Source organism: Pteropus alecto, unplaced genomic scaffold (assembly GCF_000325575.1).
Source record: "Pteropus alecto unplaced genomic scaffold, ASM32557v1 scaffold10, whole genome shotgun sequence".
In the NCBI taxonomy this organism is placed as follows: Eukaryota; Metazoa; Chordata; class Mammalia; order Chiroptera; family Pteropodidae; genus Pteropus; species Pteropus alecto.
The window spans coordinates 9,808,668-9,835,034 of NW_006431210.1; the positions used below are offsets into that span (position 1 = coordinate 9,808,668).

General features: G+C 35.8%; 1 protein-coding gene and 1 pseudogene across 2 annotated transcripts in view; one reads left to right on the forward strand and one right to left on the reverse strand.

Moving 5' to 3' along the window:
• LRRFIP2 (LRR binding FLII interacting protein 2) overlaps positions 1-26,367 on the reverse strand; it is a 103,958-nt gene that overhangs the window by 11,514 nt on the left and 66,077 nt on the right. Inside the window, exons 18-25 of one of the 2 annotated variants that reach the window (XM_006905759.3) lie at positions 25,772-25,888; positions 23,138-23,209; positions 18,829-18,999; positions 10,979-11,071; positions 8,587-8,679; positions 3,142-3,243; positions 2,738-2,870; positions 1,058-1,107 (exon numbers count right to left, since the gene is read on the reverse strand). In XM_006905759.3, coding sequence (XP_006905821.1) covers positions 1,058-1,107; positions 2,738-2,870; positions 3,142-3,243; positions 8,587-8,679; positions 10,979-11,071; positions 18,829-18,999; positions 23,138-23,209; positions 25,772-25,888 — 831 coding nt within the window. The remainder of the gene's footprint in view (positions 1-1,057; positions 1,108-2,737; positions 2,871-3,141; positions 3,244-8,586; positions 8,680-10,978; positions 11,072-18,828; positions 19,000-23,137; positions 23,210-25,771; positions 25,889-26,367) is intronic. The other variant, XM_015596977.2, reaches the window with a different exon arrangement.
• LOC112470342 lies at positions 14,050-14,179 on the forward strand (annotated as a pseudogene).

Sequence of the window (26,367 nt, forward strand, 5' to 3'; positions counted from 1 at the left end):
GCGAGCGCAAGCAAGAGCGAATTCTGTACCCAAACTGTTAGATCAAGTAAGAGGACAATATGAAGACATTTTCAGGCCTCCAAAGTTAAGAAAAATTTACAGCCACATACCCTTTTCTCAGGAAGTTACTAGAGGATGTACCAAAATTAAGAGAATGAATGAAAAAGGAGGAAGGCATTAAAGATCGCAAAAAGGGAAGCCAACCTAAACCATAGGTAGGGGAAACCCCAGCAGACAATGAAGGGCGGACATGCCTCTGTACTGAGGGAATTCAGAACGGGAGGAGTCAGAGGCTCTCAGAATCAAAAGGATGGAACTGAGGGAGGATCTGCTGCATCTGAAAACACGAAGCTTGGATTTAAACTACTGTTGGAAAGTCTGCAGCTAAACTAGTAATAAACACATAGAAAAGCAAGTGAATGAAAAGAAAAACCACAATATTAACTTTAGAGGAAAGAAAAAGTTGTGAAAGAGATGAAAGGCAATCCTAGGAAGCTTCATGGCTCCACTGTGAGTGGTGTTTACAGAACTCTAATAACATAAACAGACTGGAATGACACAGTTCCTTTACTAGAAGGATGTGGGAAAGGGAAGTGTACGTCTGTGGCAGGAACACCGGATGAAAGAAAGCTAAATGCTCATCTTCCACAGAGGGATGGCAACGGAGAATGCCCAAAACAGAATAATCAAGAAGCAGCATATGCATGTTATATACAAATATACAAGGACAATATACACCAAAAAAATTAGCTTTAAAAAAAAAAAAGAAGAAGAATGGTCAGAGGTAAAGATGGAAGAGGCAGAGCCGGGCGCTTCTGTCTTCATAACAAGCTTGGCAGAACTATTTCAGCCTCAAACTATGTGTCCTGTAAGTTTTTCTTAAAGACTAGGAAACAAAGAGGTAAAATAGGAATTATCTTTGCATCCTTCAAATCTTACTTGAGAACTGACATTTGAAATAGCACATTTTCCTGGTGTACATTAGTTCACTACCATTTTAACACGTGACTCAGTCAGTTATAATTAACATCACCTCCACTGAGAAGAAAGCCTTTACCTGTGAAAGCAGCTCTTCCTTTTCTCCAGCCAGTTTTCGTAGCCTTACATCTAAAACAGATAAAAAAAAGTTGTACACTCAATTTGTAATGATGTATTAAATAAGCAATAAAAAATAATTATTCAAATTCAAAAACAGCGAACATTATCTGATAAACTTAAAACTCTGAATATCAAAAGACACAAAGGTTTTAAAGGTATTAAGGAAAACTACCTAACTATTCACATATTTCCACACAACTGATATTTATCAGGGCACTAAATACAACATTTGCTTCCAAGAGCAGTGATTTTCCATTTAAAGACAAACTGAAGTACAAAGATCATTTCCTTGTTTCAAAACTGCAAGCTTTCACTCGTAGACAGACAACTCAAATGCCAAGGATACTCCCACAGGCTTAATTAAGCCCTCAGCAGGAGAAAACAAAATAGGAAACAGAAAACAGGGATTAAGAGTGGGCCTGAGAGGGGAAGCTGGAACCAAGGAAACAAGAGGGACAGTGCTGGAAGAAGCAAAGGCCCCCAAAGTCTACTGGGGGAGGGAGGACAGCAGCTCTGGGATGGGGGCCGTCAAGGGCTGATCGGAGGCTTGGTAGCAGGATCACTAGGGCTGGTTCCTGGCCTGCAGTGAGGGCTGTTTCTTCTCAAGCACCCATTAACGGGCCCCTTGGGCTGAGGGGAAACCCATAGATGTGTAAAAGCAGCAGCTGACACCTAGCCAGCGCCCCTCACAACCAACTAGGGTCACAGCTAAATATAAGCTCTGGTTTCTTCGGTACCTTCCAAACAAGCAGAGGAAACGCTGAGCTGCCCATAGCTGTGCAGTCAGTCCATTCTCTAGAGCAGCCCTCACCCGCCTAGCTACACCCTCTGCTTTACCGAAGTGCTCTACAATTACATTTCTGGAATTCTGTACATTAGAGAATGTACTTACTAACTTTTTAAAAGTTTTTCGGCTTCCTCCACTCTTACACTATACCTTACTCATTAGGAAACCTACAGATATATGAAAACAAGAAGAAAAAGAGAAAAACGATGATTTTTAGTAAATAAAAGTGTGCTGGTGATGCATTATCTATCTGTGCCATTTGCTTCTTCTAGAGCAGGATTCTTAGTGGAGGCCAGGGATGGCCATCTGTGTGGTTTCCTGAGAGACACGTCATTAGATTCTCAAAGGGTTACATTTAAGAGGCTTAATCTTTAAGAGGCTCAGAAGCCTTGCTCTAGAAATAACACTCCTCTGATAGCTGTCTTCTTGGTCATCTGTTTCTTGCCTTAAGAAATGAGGTAGCAAAAAGCTACAGAACCCTGGGATAAACAGCAGAACATAAAAACCAGATGTTCCAGGAAGAAAACATACTTGGAAAGTCACCTAGCAGCCCACAGGCTCCCTGGGACGGGTGTGTGCTGGATTAGCTCTTCACAGGAGGTTTGTATTTAAGTGCAAAGGCCACTGTGTGCACCCGCAGTGCTTCCACCCACGGGCCTTAGAATGGCCCAAATGCTGGCCTCCCAAGGTCAGGGATGTCTGAAGACAATGTGCCCAGATTTCTTCTGTTAAGGATCTAGGTAAGGCTCAGACAGCCCTGTGCTGTTTTTGTTTTCCAAGATGGGACGTGAACAAGCTGGAAGTCTAACAGCGTAACGTTGATCCGAGCCAACACAGCAACCAGTATCTTACCCAGTGGACCTTCTCCTGCTGACTCCAAGACCTGAGCGGCTTCCTGAGACACCACAGCGATGGCTCCGACCGCTGGTTCGTGACTGACGTCGCCATTGGGAGTGCCGTCAGGGATTATAACTAAGCCATGTTTCTGTGGGGAAGGAAAAAAACCACCATCACAAAAGATGGTCCTAAGCTGTATGCTTTCTGAGGTGACTCTGTGACAATACATGTTTGGCACAAGTAAAACCTGGTTAGAACTAGTTATATGGAATATAGCTCTACAGAAGAAATGACTTAACCCAACCAAATCTGGATTGAAGAATAACCACTGTGGTTTGTATTCAGGCCAGGAAAAATGACAGGACAAAAGGAAGAAAAAGGCAGTGAGGGACATGAGCTCCAGGCTAATGCTAACGTACCTCTCCTGTCTTCACTGTCTCCTTCAGGTCAGCCAGCTCCTCCCTGAGCGTATCTCGCTCATTCCTAAGGCAGGCAATGTATTCTTTCTGTTTCTCTAGGGCCTGGTTTTAGACAGGGTCGCAAGGAAAAGAATGGCACAGAAATAAGAGCAAGTGAAAGGGAGCAGAGACGAACCTAATTCAAATAAACAAAGATAAAGGCACAGAAAACAAGGCAGCATTAAAAGCTTGGAAACAAGCAGTTAGATATGGGAGGAAATACAAAGTTACATGGATATATGTCTCCAGAAGAGAATTTTAATAGAAACTGGTTAATCGTGCATAAATTCGGCAAAACATGCTTATTACATCAGGCAGGAAAATAAATCTTTCTTTTCCAGTCAAGGAAGAAAACAGGAAAGGGGAGATGAAGACAGCAGTAACATTAAAACAAAGTGCACCGCAGTGACATCCTTAGTACCAACCAACCGAACAAAACCCATTTCACGTTTAACTAGCTTATTCAAGAATATACTTGATTTTTTTGAAGGGGAGGGGGTACGTTTTAGAAGAAAACTCACCACTTATACAAGGTATTTTAATACAGGCTGTGATTTTTCTCCAAGTAGTATGTCAAAACATTCCTCAAATACCATTTAATTAAAAATAGCTGATTTCTAAAGGGATTCTCAAGGACCTCTTTTATTAATTAAATACAATTAAGAGTAATTTGGTTTTCTGATCTATCTTCAAAATGTGAAAAACAAAAAAAAACCACATTGACAAAAATAATACAGCCCACCTAAAGAGGGTGGCGGACTATGTGTTTGGAATCTGGCTTCTGAGTCCTGGCACATATTGACTTATCTATGCCTCAGCTTCCTCATCTGGAAAATAGAAGGGGTAACAGCAGCGCTCATCCCTGGGCACTGGCTCACGGGGGTCCGCGGTGTGAAGCAATGTCTGCAGAGCGTAAGGCAACAGGGAAGGCGCAGGAGAAGCCAGCTCGTGTTGCCATTTGTATTCGCCCTGCCGCTGCCTGAATCTCACAACTGCTGTGACCTTACAGAAGCGGGAACACACTGTTCATCGGTGGCAAATCAGATCTACTCTGTGTAATAAAATAACTCAGACTTCAAAACATACCCAAGCAGTCTATGCAGGGACCCGACAGCTGGGCTATCTGAAAAAGCCTTTCTCTACATGTTTGTTCATACGTTTAATGTTTTCTGCCAGCATTCCCATTAATCCAAAAAGTTAAACTAAAACAGGTAACTTTCCTTTCAGTTTGTTGGGTTTAGAAATGGGCCAACTGCTTAGTTACTGATGGCCAAGTAGTTGGACAAATTTTTAAATCATTCTAATTCTATTCTGCAACGAAACTGGGAGTAAGGAAATAAGAAAGGATAGAACTACCATCTGTGTAGCTTCAGCTATATGGCAGGAACTGTTATATACACATAAATTAAGTCCTTCTATATTATACTTATCTACCCTGTAGTTGTCTTATCCTCATTTCATGAATTAGAAAATTGAAGCTCTGAAAACCCACATTTTTTTTTTTTTCCTTTTGGCCCAGAGTCACAGTAAGTGGCAAAGCCAGAAAATGAATCCAATTCTTTTTGGTTTCAAAAGCCTTGCATACTTTTTCTCTATCACAGCTCAGTGAAGGTCACAATTATGTTCACTGTCATCTCAGAGATGCTGCTGAAAAGTAGTCCTAGGGAAGTTCTACTTCTTGTTTGCCCAAACTGCAACATCACTACTTAACTTCCTTTCAACAATTCACACCATATGACATGTCTCGAGTCTGCCTGCGAATTAATAATTTGAGTTTCTAATATTACAAGGCTTTACCCTAATACTTCAAGCTAATATTAACACTCCCTTACATTAATAACAAACATAATACTGGTTACTGGTATCTGCGTGCAGGGTCAGCCATGCATCACCACGTGGAACGGCATCAGTGATCACTGTCACAACGTGCGCTACGTAAGCAACACCACTGAATATGAAAGGTCTCTTAGGAACAGACCAATTTGAAACTAGGAATTCTAGCAAATGCTCATACATGCCATTTGCTCCTCTTCCACATCTTATAACAGTAGATTTTATCTTTACTTTTGGACCTTTTAATTTTACCTCCCATAATTATAGATGGGAAAATAAAATATATCCTGTAAGTTTTCTCGTTTCACCACAAAGTTTGAAGACTACTAAAATACCTTATAATTGGACCAAATGTATTCACGCTAGATCTAAAATCCTCTGTATTACCTGACCATATAATCACTACCCTTGTGGTCACATTCAATTATAGCTCCTACAGAATTTTTTTTTTTTAAGGTTAAAAAGTACATGCTTGTGAAGATCTAAATAATTCTTCACCCCTGACCTATCCCCAAATTCTAGTGTCAAAAAGCCTGAAAGATAGGAATAATAGGCTGAACTTTGGGGCAACAGGTTTATTATTCTAACCTCATGGGGCACAATTATCTTTAGTCAGAATGGGTGTGAGTCTTATGGTGGGCTACAGGGACATCCTCATATGTATCTGTTCTACACATAGCCACCTGGTGTCTGAAACAGCCTCAGGGCTAGAAGCATGACCACTAGAATCAGTGAAGGAAGAACTAAAGAAAACTGAACTTTAACATGAGAATAATGGCCATGTTCCTTCGTGAAGTTACTAAATTTAAATCTTGAAATAGAAACTAGAGACAAGTGATGCATTAGGTAGTCACTGACCATTTTTAAACTGTCTTTTTACAAGTCAAGGGAGGACCAGTTCACGCATGTTTGGATGGCTAATATCAAAACAACAGAAAACAAATGTTGGTAAAGATGTAGAAAAACTGGAACACTTGTGCAGTCTGTATGACAATGGAAAATGGTGCAGCTGCTGTGGAACACAATATGGCTGTTCCTCAAAAAATTAAACATAAAATTACCACATTATGCAGGAAATGAAAGAAGGGTCACGAAGAGATATTTGCAACTTTATGTTCATAGTGGCATTATTAACAATAGCCAAAGGGTGGAAGCAAACCAAGTATCTATCAACAGATGATTGAGAAACAAAATGTGGTGGTACATTCATACAATGGAATACTGTTCAGGCTTAAAAAGGAAGGACATTCTGATACATGCTACAACATGTATGAACCTTGTGGCTATATGCTAAGTGAAATAAGCCAGTCACAAAAAGACAAATACTGTATGATTCTACTTATATGAGGTACCTAGAGAAGTCAAATTCATAGAGACAGAAAATAGAAGGGTGGTTGCCAGGGGTTGGGAGTGGGGTGGGGGAATTGGGGCGTTTAATGAGTCTGGAGTTTCAGTTCTACAAGATGAAGAGTTCTGTGGATACATGGTGACGGTAGCACAATAATCTGAATGTACTTAATACCACTAAATTCTCTACTTAAAAAAGTCAAATTTTATGTTATGTATTTTACCACAATTTTTAATTTAAAAAAGGCAAAGGAGGAGCAAACTACTGGCACATGCAACCACTTGGATGAATCTCAAAGAAATTATGCTGAGTGAAAAAGCATAATTCCAAAAGGTTTCATTCATACTATACAATTCCATTTATATAACATTCTTATAATGGCAAAATTATAGAATAGAGAACAGATTACTGATTACCAGGCCTTGGGACAAGGTAAGGAAAGTGGTAGAAATGACTATAAAAGGGCAACATGACAGGTCTCTTATGGTGATGAATGTGCTCTGTATTCTGACTGTATCAAGGTCAATATCCTGGTTGTGATATTGTACTATAGTTCTGCAAGATGTTACATTTGGGGAAAACTAGATAAAGGATCTCTTTGTACTATTTCTCAAAATTGCATATGAATCTAAAATTACCTCAAAAATTTTAACTTTAAATTTTTTTGAAAAGGAACACATTATTATATACCACATAGAAAGAAGATATCTACTTATTCACTCAACAATTCCAAGAAAATTAAAAAGTCGATTTATATATTAACAATCAGCACAGCTTTTAGGTAAGACAAAAATTTTGTTTTATTTGAATAGCTATTTTATTGAACTGAGAGGATTAGGGTTTTTCTATGGCTGGTCCAAAATAATCAGTTAAAAATACTAAGATAATCATACAAAACATAAATCATGGACCTGCAGATTCATGCTAAAGAAAATTACGTAAGGTCCTAAAAGAAACACATTCTAGATAGTGACCAGATTTTAACTAAACTTTCAAATTACCTATTTTGTGCCAAATATTTTTTCGCATTTCATTTTAAATTCCCCAAGTGAAAAAATTTTAAAAATCAGTTCACAATTAAAAATTTAAAACTCTTAACAGAATGGTTAATTTATATTCCAGAAGGCTCTTCTAGCTTTGGGTAGAATTTTAGAAACTCGGTATTTGAGTGTTAGAAACTTTAAACGGTAGCTTTATTTCTTTAAAACTTTTGGACTTCCAAACTCTTAAGAAGTAATTATGTTCCCCACGTGTTTATTTATGAGGATAGGGTCATTGGAGGTGTGAAAAGAACTGGACACCAGGATGCTCCTAACAATGGAGAGGATGACCCATGCCTTTCATACACAGGCATGTCTACCTATCACAGGTGCTCTTGGGCATCTTTGCCAACTTTTCCCGACCCCATGGAGCCTCAGGCAGAACAAAACTTTCTCACTGTGTCCTTAGGCCAAGGGTTTCCTTCTGTCTGTTTCTTCCACCATAGCCCTTCCCTGACAAGGTAAGCCTCAGGCAGCTAGGGCTGTGTGGTACCCGCTACTGCAGAATGGAGAGCTTGTGCCATAGGATGCGGCTGCCAGTCAAAGGCCACGTGGGATGAACTGGTGGGAATTTTTTCAGCCTCCTATGCACTTGGAGTCTACCTGAAGTAAGGCTTAGCAAAAAAGCACTGAAGACTTTTTCTTTATCTGGGCCCCTGCTCTGGGGAGTTGTGGAGTTATAATTAGAGATGATGTCACAATCTGGAAGGTCTGGCCAATCTTACATTCCTATCCACTTCCGTAATTAAACTGATTTTAATCTCTTCCTATTTTACTCACCAAGGATTTATGGAATGCTAATAACCTTTCCACCAGTCCCACTCCCCAGCCTCTTGCTTCTTATCCAAATTCTTGCAATGTAAGGATATCAAGTTACCCATAGAGTTTGAATTAAATGCCTGTGGCTGCTTCTGGATAAGAATCCTGGGGAAATAAAGAACAACTTCCTTAGAAAGTTCCTACTTGTAGGTTTCACAAGCCAAAGCTGGCTGAAAAGAGTTATTTTCATGCATAGTATCAGGTTTTCCCATAGAAGTTTCTTTCTGTCTTCTGCTTATTCATATTTCACTGTGTAAATGCTTAAAAATAATCAAAAGGGCAGATTTTTAGGAATCTCGAAGGTAAGTTATATTGGTCTATTCCTCATCAATGAGCTTCAGACCAAGGACCAATTACACAGCATACCCTAATGTTTTTATCTTTCCAAAGAAGTGTCTCCTGGAGGTCAAACACCTCTTTTGTTACGGTGTCTATTTTCTCCTGCATACGTTGATTCTCCTGCAGAGGAAGAAGGGAAGAGAAGTAACAAAAGAACAGAAAGAAAAAAAGGAGGGAGAGTTAGAAGGAGAAAAACAATAAAAATGAAGCTGATAAAGAAATTTAACAAAAGGAGAAAGTCTGCGATGAACAGGAAAAGCAAGAGTTGCTTGCTAAAAGGAAAGATGACATCTGGTGTCTTGGCGACATGGCTCTCATTGGCTTGCCACTATGAAAGTAAGCCAGGGGGACTGGGAATCACTGTTCCAAGCACAGCTATGTGGCAGCGCGCCAGCTAGGGCTCTGTGTATCGACAGCTCCACATGGGTACTCTTCCTGTGGTAACTGCCTGTTTTCTAAACGTGGAAAAGCTGACATTTCTGGGGAGGGAAATTCAGATTTGCTTATGAACAAAATGATCCTTATCATAGGGACAAGCAGTAGTTTTGAACTTCATTTTTTTAAGCAGAACTGAAAAAATATAAGAGGGACTATATCTCAGCTTCGTCATTTTGAACTTGCTAGCAGAATCTATGCTAGCAAGAACATCATGAGTTATCAATGAATACTCACCTCAGTGTTTAGAAAAACGAGAATTTAGTAGTTAGCAATTCTTAAACAACTCTTCTTATTAGGCAATGATGCTCAATTTACACCCTCTAATGTTTAACAGGTTCTCTTTTATGCATTGCTGGTAAATTATCATCTCTGACTTTCTCTACTCAAACATTTCTTATCTGCTCTACCATGTGATTATAAAGACCAAAAAGCATTATTTTGTCATAGTCAAAGTTTTTCAGTTACACATAAACATGAATATTAACATCTAAGAGATGTTAATTGTAAACATAAGAAATACTTAAAACTAATTTAACGTTTTTAAAGTTTTTATACCCAGCCCCCTGGGCTTTTAAAAAACCCATGATGACAAATTATAGAAATCATGCATTACAATTCCTCTTAAATGCAATCATCAAATTAAAAACCAGAACATTTAACCAATTCTAACTGAAGCTATTGAATTTGAGAAGCAGCTCTCAAAGCAGTTTTATTATTCCTCTGAAATCATAAAAAGGGAAAAGTATATCTCTTAATTAGAAAAAGAAATGAAAAGTGGCTGGCACATTGACACGCAAAAACAAAAAAAAGGACAAAAAGGGAGAGGAATTCACATTATTTTAAAATACCAGCAGGAAACAGAATTTGGATAATATGCTTCTTGCCATATATGGAAAAACTAAGACAACTAACTTCACATGTAATTTGATATTTTCCAAAGGCTATGTATCTGCATTTAGAATTCACAAATTCTACCTGCTTTCACCAGGCTAGTTTAAATTCAATTAATCTCAAGAATGAAAAAACATAACACAAATCCACAGATAGAAAAAGTCATTTCTTTTCCTCTATTAAATGGTTTTTAAGTCATTTACAGGGAGGGATATCTATGGGGGAAGGAAAAGGAAGGTGGGGATAAGGGTGGGGTGGGTGGAGCTGGGGGTCCTGAGCAACCAGGGCCATGGATGAGCAAGTGTCCTAGGGATCATTAAGAGATGGCTTCCTGATGCCACTCACATGTCAACGTCACTAAGTTAACATTAGATGCCTTTTGATAAACACACCAAGATAGTGGACAGGATCCCTTCCCAACAAACTCCATACTCATAAAAAATGACAACCTCAGGAGAAAAAAAACACATTTAAAGAAAACGAATGGTATGCAAGGTAATAGGCATAAAAGGATGATAAATGCTGAAAATCATTTCTTGGTGGACCACACTGATTCCCATTCCTAAAATGCTGCCAGCACTGTGGCACTCAGAGTCCCTCTGCCAGAAGAAATCTGAACCTCAGCACTTGGCCAACCTTCGCCTTTTTGTATATATGGCATCTCGATAATTTCTCATTTTCATTTAGCCACCTCAGAAATGTATCTACCTGAGTGAAGATCAAGTTTCTTCTTCCTCAAAAATCGTGTCGCAAAAGACAGCATTCATTACATTCCAAAGAATAATGGTACTCTAATTTTTCCTTTTGCCCATTTCTTAAGATATCTTTAGAAAAGAATGTGATTAGGAATAAAAGATAATAACAAAAGCTTCTATTATTAAAAGGGGGGATAATTTTAGGGTACACAGTATTAATTGTTTAAGCCTGCCTTTATGTTTCACGTTTGTAAAATTTCAAGGTACAGCCAAATATGAAGAGACAAGTAAACTCTTCATGGCATTTTAACTCCCTTCCTTCCCAACATGTACCCTCTCATCCCACTTAATGTATTTTTTTCAAAATAAAGTATTCCCACAGTTCACATACATACCTCAATAAGCTCGTCTCTTTGTCGAAGGCATTCTTTAAGTTCATCCATTTTATGCTGCAGCACACTACACATATGTTTCTGCCTTTCTAACTCCTGTTATTAAACAAATGATACAGTTTATACAGATAATGGCACACAACAAACTGGAACATCTACAGTATAATAATACAAAGAATGAGTATGATGTCCAGAAATATGCCTGAACTGCTAATGCATAGTAACTTAGAAAAATTCTGTAGTTTATGGGAAAGGTTCAGAAAATTAAAATTTTTCATCTCATAGGGTTATATATCTAGAAAACTCAAACTTATCAAAATTACTAGGAACCATGTAAAGTAATTTTTACTAGGGCTTAGTAAAGTTAGAGCTTACAAAATTAACATGCAAAATTCAATAATCTTCATAGATATAAACAAAATCAAGAGAGAAAATATAACAAACACAATATCGAAAAATAAAAATTTAAAAATACATACATATAAACTTACAAGATACAGCCAAAATCTATATAAAGAAAATTATATAAAATATTCCTGGAAGACAGAGAAGTAGGATAGAACAAATGGAACAGCATACCATCTTCTTGGATAAAAAGAGTCAATACCAAAAACTTTGTCAGTTCTCCTCCAAATTTATCTATACATTTAATTCAGTGCAAATAAAAACACCGTCATGTTTTTTTATCATAAACTTTATTTGGGAAAAAAAAATAAGAAAAAATAGATAGAAAACATAATGAAAAAGAAGAAAGTTAGCCTTAATAAATATTAAAACATATTATAAGGCCAAATAATAAAAACAATGGTAATGGCTCATGAATACAGATCAATGGAGCAGAATAGAATATCCAAAAATAGACATAATTTAATATACAAATATACTAGACAACGACAAAACAAAAAAAGCATCTCAAATCAATATGAAAAAACGCTTTTAAATTAATGATGTTGGGATAACTGAATATCCATACAGAAAAGAAAAATAGGAACCAAACCTCGCACTATACACCATGACAAATTCCAGATGATCAGAAGTATTTAGGAAAGAGAGAGAAAGAGAGAGAGAGAGAAGGAGCGGGGAGAAGCAACTGTTACAGTACTAGAAAAAAGATGAGTGAATTCTAATAACCAAGGAATGGGGAAAATGTTACTAAAAGTGACTAGAAAATCTACAAGCAAGAAAAGGAACGGGTAATAAATTAGACTAAATAAAAATGAAAACTTTTGAATGGCAAAAGATACACATAAACAAAGTAAAATGAAAAATGACGAACTGCAAAAAAAATTTTACAATTTATACCAGAGACAAAAAGTTACTATCTCTCCCTTACAGAGCCTCTAAAATTAGAAAAAAAAACACTACTCTATAGAAAATTTTCTTAAAGAAATGAACAGTTTACAGAAAAAGAGAAACTGTTCTCAATGTGAAAAGAAGATCGCACTAAGAGAAATATAAATTAAAACTATATTTCTCATTAACACTAGTAAAAGTCCAAAAACTTGACAACATATTCAGAAAAGTAGTATGGGGAAGGAAACAGGCCCTCTCAAACATTTTGCTGAGAATACAAAATGACAGAATCCCTACAAAGGGAATTCAGCAGTATCTAGCAGAATTCCTGCACCTTTTGACCCAGCAAACGACTGACTCCCATAGATACATTGGCAAAAATAAAAAAAGACCTATTCGGTACATCATTTTTGCAGGACTACTTTTAATAGCAAAAGGCTGCAAACAACTTGAATGTCCATTAATAGGGAATTGGTGAAATACTCTATAGTATATCCACACAACAGAATAACTATACAGTGATAAAAAAGAATGAGGCCGATCTCTACATACTACCATCATATGGTGATTAAACCAAGGTGCCAAACAGTGCTTATAGTATGCTACTATTTTATAAGAAAGGAGGAATACAAATATATATATTTGCATATATTTTTGAGTGGCAAGATATATGTTTATGCATGTATATTACATATATAATCACAGATTAAAAAATGGAAGAATAAACCAGTTAATTTAAAAATTCTTTTAAGGAGAAAATAGGAATAAAAATACAGAGACACAAGATTGACTTCTTTGAGAATTTTTTGTTGTTGATTTGACTTCAGATATAAATATTTTATGTAATTGTAAAACAAAAATAAATTTAAAAAGCAATTCCTGGTGGGAACAACCCAAGTGTCCACTGATAAATGAATGGATAAACAAAATGTGGTACATGTATATAGTCGAATATCATCCCGGAAGGAAATCCTGTCACATGCTAAAACATGGATGAACCTTGAGAGCATTATGCTAGTGAAATAAGTCAATCGCAAAAAGACAAATACTATATTAATCCACTTATGTGAGGTACCTAGCTAGCGTAGTCAAACTCATATAGACCAGGTAGAATGGTGGTTGCCAGGAGCTGGGGGAAGAGAAAATGAGGAATTGTTCAAAAAGTACAGAGTTCAGTTTTGCAAATGAAAAAGTTCTGGAGGTCTGTTGCATAACAATGTGAATACACTACACATTACAGAACTCACAATCTAAAATGGTTAAAATGGTAAATTTTGTTATATGTTTTTACCACGATTAAAAGTAAAAATAATTTAAAGATAAAAAGTAAAAAAAGCAATTCCTAAATATTGAAATAAAATGTAGTGAACCTAAACACATATCCAGTTAGTAGCATAAGCACAGAGAAACTATTTCAAGTAACTTTTAAAAACAATGGTTGGACTATACATAGCCTAGCAGCAAAATAACAACCAAACAGAACAAAACAACATTTAACTATTTTCAGTAATTATATCGTTGGTAGTAACATTGGTACTGCTATTCTGGGTACTGTGGGACAAAAGAATGAGAATAGAATATAACATAATTACTATCATCTCCAGTGAATTTGAGAACTAGGAATAGTAGTGTGGGAAAAAGAAGATATACATACATAAGACAGAAGAGGTTAAATAAAAACCTTTGCATTCTAAACATGAACTAGAACTATCAGCATAAACTCATAATGTATTTTGACTTAAAAATTTGCTTTTAAATTATTTTTTTAAATATCCCACATGGTCTACAGCCATGCCACCCTGAACAAACCCTGAACAAACCCGATCCTGTCTGATCTCGGAAGCTAAGCAGGGTCAGGCCTGGTTAGTACTTGGATGGGAGACCAACTAGGAAGACCAGGTGCTGTAGGCATAAAAATTAAAAAATAAGGGATTGTAAGCTGACAAGGTCCTTGTAATCTGTGTGGTCAACCAAGGGCTGCTTTGCCTATTAAAAAAAAATGTAAAACACAAATATAAACCCGAACCTGTCTGATCTCGGAAGCTAAGCAGCGTCGGGCCTGGTTAGTACTTGGATGGGAGACCAACTAGGAAGACCAGGTGCTGTAGGCATAAAAATTAAAAAATAAGGGATTGTAAGCTGACAAGGTCCTTGTAATCTGTGTGGTCAACCAAGGGCTGCTTTGCCTATTAAAAAAAAATGTAAAACACAAATAAATAAATAAACAAACAAACAGAGACAGACAGACAGATAGATAAATAAATAAATATTAAAAAAATGTCATGTCCTATATGAATGTTTCCTTGATATATCCACTAAAAAGGTCCATAAACGGTGACCAACTTGGTGACAAGGGCATCTCTGGCACCCACACTGCTCTACTAAAAGAGAACCAGGGTTCCTTGGACAGATAGCTGATTTCCGGGTCTGGGGCAGGAAATGCACCATATGAGCCTGGAATACCTTCTTGTGCCAGATAGCAAAGAAACTATCAAAAACAACTGCACTCATGTCAAAATTACTTGGGAATCAACCTGAAGAGGTTCACATTAGTTAAACATCGGACAACTGGAAGATCAGTAAGAATAAAAAGCTATGATAGATTGAGATCATCAAATGTTTGAATTCTTGACTTCATAATGAATTTAAAAAAAGAAAACAAATAATGAATGACTATGCTAGGATGTTAAACAACCAATTCTTTATTTTGAAAAATCATAAGTAAAGGGAAAAAAATCATGCCTTATCTTCCCTTTCCTACATAAACTGTCTCATCTGAGTAATAAGAGATGAGGGGACATTTCTCTTTAAAGATGGACTTATACTAATAAAACACAGGAAAGTGAAAAGACAACTCATGGAATGGGAGAAAACATTTGCAAATCATCTATCTGATAAGAGACTTATATCTAGAATATATAAACTCTTACAACTCAATAATAAAAAGATAATCCAATTTTAAAATGGGCAAAGGATCTGAATAGGTATTTCTTCAAGAAAGATATTCAAATAGTCAATAAGCATATGAAAATATGCACTCAAAATCATTTAGTCATCAGGGAAATACAAATCAAAAGCACATCTGCTAGGATAGTTAGAGAAAAAGATAATAACAAGTGTTCGTGAAGCTGTGGAGAAATCAGAACTCACATGCTCTGCTGGTGGGAATGTAAAATGGTATAGTCACTTTGGAAAACTATCTGGCATTCCCCAAATGGTTAAGCTTAGAGTTGCCATTTGACCCAGCAATTCCACTCCTATGTATATACTTAAAAGAAAGGACAACAAAAATTTATACACAAATGTTTGTCACGGCATTATTTTTCATAGAAAAAAAAAACCCCAAATGTCCATCAATGCACAAATGATTAAACAAAATGTGGTATATGCAATAAATGGAATATTACGAAGTCATAAAAAATGAAGTACTACTGATGCATGCTACAACATAGATGAACCTTGAAAATACTAAGTGAAAGAAGTCAGTAACAAAAGCTCACATATTATATGATTCCATTGAAATGAAAGTCTAAATTAGGAAAATTTATAGAGATGGAAAGTAGACTAGTGGTTACTTAGGGCTGAGGAGAGCAGGAGATAAGGAAATGATAGCTAAAAGGTATAGGGTTTCCTTTTGACACGATGAAAATATTCTAAAATTGACTGTAGTGATGGTTACACATATTTGTGAATATATTTAAAAAAAACACACTGAATTATACACTTTAAACAGATGAATTGTATGGTATGTAAATTATATCTCAATAAAACTGTTTAAAATAATAAAAGAAAATAAAGCAGTAAAGACAAAATTAGACTATCACATTCTACAACCCCTAATCAACTAACAGATCTAAGCACCTAGCTACAATGTCACAAAGAGAGACAGACATACATCTGGGTATCCTGAAGGAAAATAACCTATGATGTAGATTTGCCAAAAATATTAAACCTATGTTTGATTAGGCCTCTAAACCTACCTACCTATTTAAAGGAGTTAAATATTTAGAGGAAAAAGGAACATATTAAAGACTCCATGGGGATGAAACAGCAAAATCTGTAAGACTGTCAGAAACTAGTAAGAGAGGAAATCCAGTTCCTTCAACACAGAAATTGCAAAGAAGAAAAAAAAAAGAGATGAAAGGAAACCTATAAATAAAAAGAGACTTAAAAGACATGACAACTAATTCCAATGCGTGGAACTTATCTGGATCTTAATTTTCTGAAGTAAATAAAAGAAAAATGACATGATATTTGAGATAATTAAAATTTTAACAATGATTGGAGATGTAGTATGAAGGAATTACTCTTAATTTTTCAGATGTAAAATGGTCTCGTAACAGTTATGTTTTAAAAAGAGAGGGTCTATGTTGTTTTTGAGCCATATCTAAATTCACATTAAAATATGAGATAGTGAGGATTTGCTTCAAACAATGAGTGGAGGAAGTAGGGCAAAATTGGCCATGGGTTGATGGTTGCTAGGGGTAGGTGATAGCTTTAAGGAGGTGTATTATACTCCTCTATTTTTATACGTCTAAAATCTATAATAAAACTTTTTAAAATCTCAAATAATTTTTTAAAAAGTATGTGCTACTAAAATGAATAGTTACTAAGAAAAGAATAATATACTTGAGACATTCTTAATTAGGGATTCTGTCCTTACAGTAGGTATCGAAACAACATTTAAGATACAGTTATAATCCCATCAGGAAGCACTAAAGACATTTTGAAATATTGTATTACTATCATTATTGTTTTAATTGAGTGGTCCTTCTCTATCTTCATCATATGCTGCTATAATGCAACACACAGAGTGCTTGACCTCTTTGTATGCTTCTGAACATGGATGATCTACTGCATGAGGCAGTCTATAGTTAGAAGAAGAGAGTTCAGGGTGAAGATATATTATAGAGAGACACTATTGCAATGTTTTCTGCCTCATAGTACCTTAAACATTGACAGGACATTAAAAAAGCTTAGAGATATTTCAAATTTCAAAGGCACAAGATTTTTTAAAAAATAAAACTTGAAAAAAATACGACTATGCATACTAAGACATCTCTATATCTTAGAAAATGATAGAAAAAAATAAAGTTGGTAAAAAGTTATTCATAGGATTTCTTTTTTAATTTTAAAAATGCTCAAAGACATTTGAGAAGATGGAAAGATAAGAACTCATTTTGCTACTGACAATTAATTACTTAGCATGAGATTTTCTTCCAATCTGCTAGAAGTAAAGGGCCAGAGACAGATACGAAAAATGCATGGGAAGACAAAAAAAGAATCCAAGGACTCTAGGTAATGTATGGTAGCTCAGAATATCCAAAACCGGCCTATGAGATACAGGAAAAATCAAAGAGGAAACCACCTATGAAAAGCCTTCTCACTCAACATCCTGCCCAGAGCGGTGCATTTATTACAACTGATGAACCTACGATGACACATCATTATCACCCAAAGTCCACAGATTACATTAGGGTTCATTCTTGGTGGTGTACGTTCTATGGCTTTCAACAAATGTATTATGTATCCACCATTACAGTATCATACAGAATAGTATCATTCCCCCCAAAATCCTCTGCACACTGCCTACTCATCCCTTCTTCTCCCAAACCCTTGGCAAACACTTCTAACATTTTTTAAACATTACTGAAACAGACTAGAATGAGCATTTTCAGTCCTTAATAAAAGAAATCCCTATAGAGTCTATAGTATTAATGCTGGTCCCTTAGAGTTTATATTAATAGTTCGTCTCCCATTAATATGTACAAATTCAGATTGTTATTTCTAATAATGCACCAATGCACAGTTCCTAAATTATTTTCTGGGTTTTTTTTTATTTTTGCGATGTAGTGGCAACTCATTTTTCAGTAGTAATATCCATTTGTCTTCTGCTTGGACTGACATCAATCTTTTAAAAAGTGAAAATCCAGTAAACTCTTTAAAGAACCCGATTTGTTTTCTACAGTTGTCAAAGGGCACATCTAGACCTTGGGCAGTGGCTTTAATTTTCTATCTGCACGTTTTAACAATATAACTTACAAACCTCTAAAGAAAACATCAATCAATTTCTGACCCATATCTCCACACTGCTATTTCTAAATTACTGTTAAAACTTCTCTCCAATAATTTAGAAAAAAGTTTCTCTTGAAAAATGGGGAGTAGAAAAAAGAAAGAAAAAGAAAAAAGTGGACCATTACATTGAAAGTCTTTGGAACTTTGTGGAGTATCAGCAGTTAAAACAGGAACAAATAAGTAATTGACTGTAAGTGTCTCAATTAAGAGATAGAAAATAAAGATAAAATTTGAATTGTATTCTATTTATGGAAACTAAAAGAGGTCATAAGCTTTTCCTTAATAAAATAAATCTTATAAAAAGTTAACAAGAAAATATTTTAGGACCTATTATCTTATGGTCTGTCAATTTCATACCAATAGGTTTTGACTGAAATATCATTCCCAGGTATGCTGCATTTCTTCCATTAAGCCCAGCACTTTTTAAATGGCACGTTTTAATTCTCTGACCCAAGAGAAAGACATGATACAAGATAAACGATTACCTTGGATTTTTCTTCATTTTCTCTGTAAAATTCTGCCATCTGTTCTTCCTGTTCTTCAATAACATCCTTGAGGGTGTCTACCTGGTAGATCAAATTGTTCTTCTCATTGTCTAACTGTGCATTGGAAACCATGGCTTTCTTGTATTTTTCTTCCACTTCACACAAAGACTCCTAAATGAAAGTCAAAGTCATCAGCCTGATATCTAAAATATGTTCCCTGCATATATACGATATACAACAGGAAGCTATAGCCTGGGACAGACACATGGAGATGAACTTTTGCAGGATACAAGCAGTTTAGGAAACTCCTTGTTTAGTAACATGCACATAAGACAGGAGGACGATAATAAGCCAGTAATGCCATTATAAGAACTTTATGTGCTCTATGCTATCCAAAAAAAAAAAAAATCAAGCCGCAGTGTAGCCTCTGAAAGATGAAAAAGTATGCAGAAAACATACATTTGTAAGAGTCACAAAATGAAGAATCATCAGTTTTCAGAAATGTTATTCCTGTAGTTTTCAACAACAATTTGGTATTCCGAATGCAAAGAGACAACAGAATACAGCCTCACTTTACACAAGTAAACTTCATACTCATTTGAATTTTGCTACTTCCTGTATGTTTGTTTTCAGTACTTTCTTGTTTTGCATAATGCTAATATAAATGTATAAACATGTTTTCCTAGCAATTATTCAAATTTTAGTCATTGTTAAATAAGTAAGCAATACAAAAATTATTATTTAAAAAAGAGCTATCATAAAATGCCTGAAATTTTATCTACTTCTATGTTTTCTGCCTAACATAGCTTACAAGTCTGTTTTTTAGTAACTATATCTAGTTTGGTAGCTAACTACTAGGTAACCTTTTTTAAAGCTAAAAAAAAAAGACATTTCACATAGAAAAAGTCATCACTGCTGGAAATAAATTCAAAAAATACTAATACAAATGTTTATCAAACCAAGATCAATGATACAGAACTTGGACTAGGCAATGGTTTCTTAGATACAAAACCAAAAGCATTATCAACAACAACAAAAAAACAGACTTCATCAAAATATTTTGTGCTCCAAACAATATGACCAAGAAATTGAAAAGACAACACATAGAATGGGAAAAAATATTTGTAAATCTTATATCGAATTAAGGGCTTATATCCAGAATGTATAAATAACTTTTACAACTCAATAATAAAAAGATATAATTCAATTTAAAAATGGGAAAAGATTTGAATAGATATTTCTCCAAAGAGAATATACAAATGGCCAGAAGCACATTCTCAACATCATTAGTAATTAGGGAAATGCACATCTAAACCACAATGAGATACCACTTCGGACCTACTAGAATGGCTATAATTCATAATGAAAAAAAAAAAAAGAAACAAGTGTTGGTGAGGATGCAAAAAAACTAGAACATACATTGCTGGTGATAATGTAAAATAATGCAGCTGCTTTGGAAAACAGTTTAGTAATGCTTCAAAATGGGAAACACAGAATTACCATATGACCCAGCAATTCTGTTGCTAGGTATCTACCCAAGAGAAATGAAAAGATATACGTCTATACAAAAACTGTACACAAATGTTCACAGCAAAATCATTCATAATAGTCAAAAATCAGAAACAACCCAAATGTCCATCGACTCCCAAATAGATAAACAAAATGTGGTAAATCCATACAATGGAATATTACCCAGACATAAAATACACACACACACACACACACAGATGTTACAATATCGATAAATTTTGAAAACATTATGCCAAATGAAAAGTCAATAACATAAGACAACGTATTGTATAATTTCATTTATATCAAATGTCCAGAATAGGTAAATCCACAGAGACAGAAAATAGATTAGTAGTTCTCTAGGACTGCGTGTGGGAGCTGGAAAGGAAGAGTAGGAAATGACTAGAAATTAGTATGGGGTTTCTTATGGGGGTGATGAAAATGTTCTAAAATTGGGTTGTGGTGATAGTTGTACTACTTATTCTGTGGCTATGCTAAAAACATTGGGCTGTGTACACTTTAAATGGGTAAATTTTATGGTATGTAAATTATATCTCAATAAAGATATACACGCATACACACTTAATAATGCTTCACAAACTAGGATTGTATTAATGGGCAACATTTATACTAGAATTGAGAACAAATACAACCCAAATAAAGAATATCAGCAAAGTCAATTGTATAATGATTTAAATATAGTAGCATCTTAATATAATGCAGAATTTAGAATGATTCCATCTTAGAGCTAATAGCATTAAAAAAAGTCCTCTTCACACCTCAGTTCTATATAAAATGGGGCATAACTGCATGAACACCAGAATCTAAGATAGTTCAAGCAGTAGATGCAAGGACACAATATGTACTACAATGAATCTGACATAAACTTTATATAATATTTTCTTCCTTTAAACAACAGACTACAGAAAACTTTTCAATTTAAGTATCAAAGTAGTTTTAGTGAATTTAATCTAGCTTATATAGTGATAACATCAAGAATCAGTTTTACTTTAATACATCTAAAGCAGTGATTTTCAAAGTATGGGTTCTGACCTAGAAATCTGGGGATTATCTCAGAACTGGGTAAAAATGCAAATTTTCAATTCTATCCCAGACCCACATTCAGCGGGTCCAGCAATCTGTTTTAACAAGATCCAGGTGATTCCGGGTAGAGGGCAGAGTGGGAAAAAGCATCCAAAGGCAGACATACTTAATCAAAAATAATGTCATAAACAATGACCCAGCATCCTTTTTTAATAGACTATGGATACATCACATCACTGTGCTTCCTCATCAAGTCTTTTTTTCAAAGATTTTTCTTCCACTCAAAAGCCATTTCAAGGATAAATATAAACTGAAGTCAAATTCAATTATCCGCTGATCATGAATTAAGAAAAAGAATCTTATCTGTTCAAAGCCTCAATAAATTTAATCTGTTCTTCGTATCTTTCAAAGAATGTAATAAATAGTAAATCTAAAAGGTAAGAAAAAATGTTTTACATAAAATAAAAAGCAAGTAAGAATGTCCCAGAATCACTTGCTTGCTTTCCTGATACATACGTTATATATGAGACTTTTAATATGAGCATAATTATTTAATGTACTCGATTTGTTCCCCTGATCCAAGATATTTCCAAAAGTTGTAACTCTAAAACCTTAAAAGAGGGATTAAATTCTGAAGATGAGAGCAACAAGACTAAATGAGCACATCAGCGTACTAACTCTGTAATTCTCCTGATGTTTACTGACAACCTCACAATGCCACATCAGCAGCTTCCAGGCCTCCCTCATGGGAACCTTCCATAGCACTTCCCACCCTTTTTGGTCCTGAGTCTTACTTGTAAGTTTCTTATAGACAACAATCACCCACATGAAGGTTTTGGCTGGTAGCTGGGCTACTTCGAATGATACCACAGAGGCTGATGAAAGCCTTGTCCATTTGCTCCGTACTTTGTGCTCTGGGTGTACCCTGAATCACCTTTCTGAATGCCTTGTTTATGCTTTTTTCAGAGTCCTGAAACATATATTTCTACTTCAAACAGGGACATGCATGTGTTCAGAGAGACTTTTAGTTTCCTCACATTAGGTTTGAACTTCATAAAAAAAACATGGGGAAGAGCATGATAACCAAGTGCTATTTATAACCAAACTGTCTGCCTCACATGGACACCTGTATTGAAAACTGGTAGTCATACTTGCTCAGTAAAGATAAGACCCATTTAAATTTACCTCCAAAATCTTTAAGGCACTGAATTTGTGTAATCCTTTTTGACCTAGGTTAAAAAATAAGTAGAAGAAAAAGAACAAAAGCCTCATGCTTCAGGGTCCTTCCTCCAGAGGGAATATTTATAATAATGATCTCTTGGATGCTTTTTCCTCTTGCTTTTAATATTGACTGAATTTGGTGACAGAAATAAGCAATACTCTCTTATTTAGCTTAGAAGAATTTTGAGGTCTAATTCACAGTAAAAAAATGTTCTTAGAATACTTTTTAGATGTGCGCCCAATTCAATTTTGAATCACTAAGACACAAGGGACATTCAAGTTATTTTACATGATTTAAAAACCGTAAGATGTATGTTATACTGAATATTCCAAAAACTATATACTAAACATTTAAACAAAAGCAGAGATACAGAATTCACCTTTCCTATTTGCATTGCAGGTTAAGCACATGCCTGAAAGACAAACACTGTTAGTAAAGCTATGTGCAGTGGTGTTAATAGAACTCGTGAAGCCACCAGTACCAACACTTCTGCGTACAGAGAGCATGCTTGGACTGCAAAATGGGCCCTGATACCTTTAGTTCTTTAAGCCCTTGCATGTATCTCCCTTCTACATCCTGTATCTGGTCCTTAAGGTCATAGATATCCTGTAGGACATAGGAATGAACCATTGCATAAAACCATACACAAACATATCTTAAGTCTCAAAGGAGTCAGATACAAATGTGAATTGCTTTTATATATTCCAGACTAAAGGTAGAAAAATCAAAGCACACAAACATAACTGCCACTCCCAACCACTAAAAGGGGCAAATAGGTGATAGTAGGGCTAGGGAAGGGATTCGCAGTAATCAAGCTAAAGTGTTAAATATTTTCTCGGCATTAACCCCTGTTGAAACAGCATTTGCAAAAGGGGATGGGGCTGTATATGGAAAAAAGCTATATAAATTATAACATTTTTAACACATAATTTTTAAAATTTTATAAATCTTTTAAATAATTCTTAGCATAACGCTTCACCTAGAACTAGTAAAATATGTAGTAAAATAATGATAAGCAGCAAATTTTACTGGCTCATGCAGAAGTTTTTAAAAATGCAATAAAAGGATATGAACAAAGTTGCCTTTCAATAACTTAGTCACTGACCAAAATTAATTTGAGAGAAAGAATGTAAAGGGAGGGAAGTTAAACACAAACATTTTAAACACAATGTCAAATGAGACAGTCTGTCCTGAGAACACCATTTAAATGAGAAAAGCATTTGCTCCAAATATTATCATAATCCTTATAAAAAAATAAAGGTCATATTTTAAGTGGAAAATATTATTTCCCTTGTACCTGACCCTGCTACGTGAGGTCTATCCTGGATGCTTGATTTATGTGGGAATTAACTGCCTCAGGGCCCTAAATATAATTCTGCAATTATAGACAGAATCAATTATCCAAGGCCATTATACAGTTTCTGCATTATAGTTCCCCTGTCCCCTTCATTCCTTCCTTGGTAGGTTTGTCTCTTTTATTTATTGATTCATTCAACAGACATTTATCGAGGGCCTATTAGGAGCCAGGTGCTGGGATATAAAAATCTCATTTTGTTGAAGGTAGTCAAACTCTCAAAGAAGAAATATGAATAAACGGCAAACACAAGCTAAGTCTGAGGCTGGAAGGCCTTGTCCTCCTGCCTTTTGTCACACCAGAAAATAGCACCTAAAGGCAACAGTTTGTCTTATTCAACTTTGTATTCCTAGCACTAATGCCTGGTCCTTAGCAAGAGCTCAATAAATACTGACACCTTCGAAGTGTCGGCCATGCTGACCTGGGCCAGCTCTCCTCCACTGGCACTGCCACTGTTCCAAACCTCTCCACCCTTGCCTAAACCTCATCCCACTTTTACAAGCTGCCCATCTGACAACCAGACTCCTGCTCCTACCCTGACTTCACTCTTACTCAGTCACCACAGGTCCCTGCCTCCTCCTCTACTCTATCAGTGAGACAGGTCCTCCAAATTAGGCTACCCCATGCAACTTAGCCCTGGACATTCCCCTCAGCCACTCAGGCACTTTGCTCTGTCGCCCCTCTCCTTCCCCAACCTTCATGATCTTTCTCTACTGGCTCAATCCAACCAATGAAAAAAATAATCAACTCCATCTTTAAAAAAAAAAAAATATCCTTCTCTTAAACTTCTGTGTCTACTACTGACCAACCAACTTCCTACCCTCTACTATTCTCTTCAGAGCAAGCTTCTTACATTTTCTATCACAGTTTTAACTTGTTCATCTCATCCTCATTGGTCAACCACAGCGTTACTGTTCTCACCTCCAGTGCTTCCTCCAAACTGTGGCCATTCTTTAAGAAAGCAAATCAGAAAGTATCACTCCCTTATTTAATACCCCATGGTTGTCACAGTGAAACTGAATTCCTTTTAGGCTGCCATACAAGATGCTTTGTGCTTTGGCCCATCACTGCTCCTCCGGCCTTCTCTGACACCCGCCGCTACTCACTTCTCATCCTAACCTCTGACAGCTTTACTATATAGACGACTTTTTGGTTCTCTGAATGAATATGAAATTTTTATTGCTACCCTTCCTTTTTGGTTCTCTGAATGAATATGAAATTTTTATTGCTACCCTTCCCCCATTGCTCAAGAATAGCAATTCAAATAAATACATTTTGAAAGCCCCTATCTTTCAAATAAAAGGGTTGATAAGAGTGAAGACTCAACTAATGGGTTAAATAAACTTGTCATTACTTAGTTATTTCTGTTACTGCAAATATTATTATTCTTGTCTTATCATGAAAAACTGAGATAGTTGTATTCAAGCAGCTAAATAATACCACAGTGGCTCAAAAGACCAATGATTCTCAGAGTCTGGTTCCTTGTACATCCGCATATTTTCCATTTAAAATATGGCCCATAATTTCTGAGAAAATTACTTTTATATACATTAAAAAGCTTTTTTGGCATTTTTAAATTAGCAGAACTCATTCCAATATCATCAAAAGTTCAGGAAAGAGAACAGAAAAAAGAATTAACTAATCTCTTTTCAGACTGAAGTCACATTCTTGAAATGTAATAATTTTTTTAAAGAACTCATACTCCTTTTCTCTCTACTATGTCATAATAAATGTTAAATAGTTCTCGTATACTCGTATACCACGAAGCAGCCAAAAACTTTTTTAAAAAAATCAAACCAAAAATTTCGGTTTACCCGCAATTCACTTAATGAGGTGTCTGGGTCTATTAAGCTGCTGGTGTCCCCGCTTCCTCGTCTGGAAGAGTTTCCACTTAAAGGGGTTGTTGCCGAGGCAGAATTTCGAGATGAAGGCTAGAGAAAAGAAATATGACACTTCTAAGTCTTGTTTCTTTAAAAATGTTTGCTGCAAAAACTAAAAATGGGGCAGAATGGTGAAGGAGATCTGATATAGTGTGGACCAGCAGTTACCAAATGCAATTTACAGGAAGTTAGGATTGCCTTTTTTTGGGGGGGTGTGGGGGGGTGGATCCAGAGAAGGGCCCAGGCCCTATAGGCATAACGTCATTCAATCAAACACTTCACTGGAATCCTGAATTCATAATAACTAAGAAGGAAATAGTTATGTGTAAGAGCTGTTTATTTTCTAAGTTTATCTTTGCCATACTGTAAACACTGGGGTGAGTATTTCAGATTAATTTAAAAACAGTTTTAGAACTTTGTAATTGCTATGCTAATTAGCAGTCCTATTAGCTCCTGAAGCTGCTTTCCTCAGGACCTTTTCTTTTTTTAATCCTTTGTTAATAAAGTTAGAGATGATCTCTGCAGCTGAG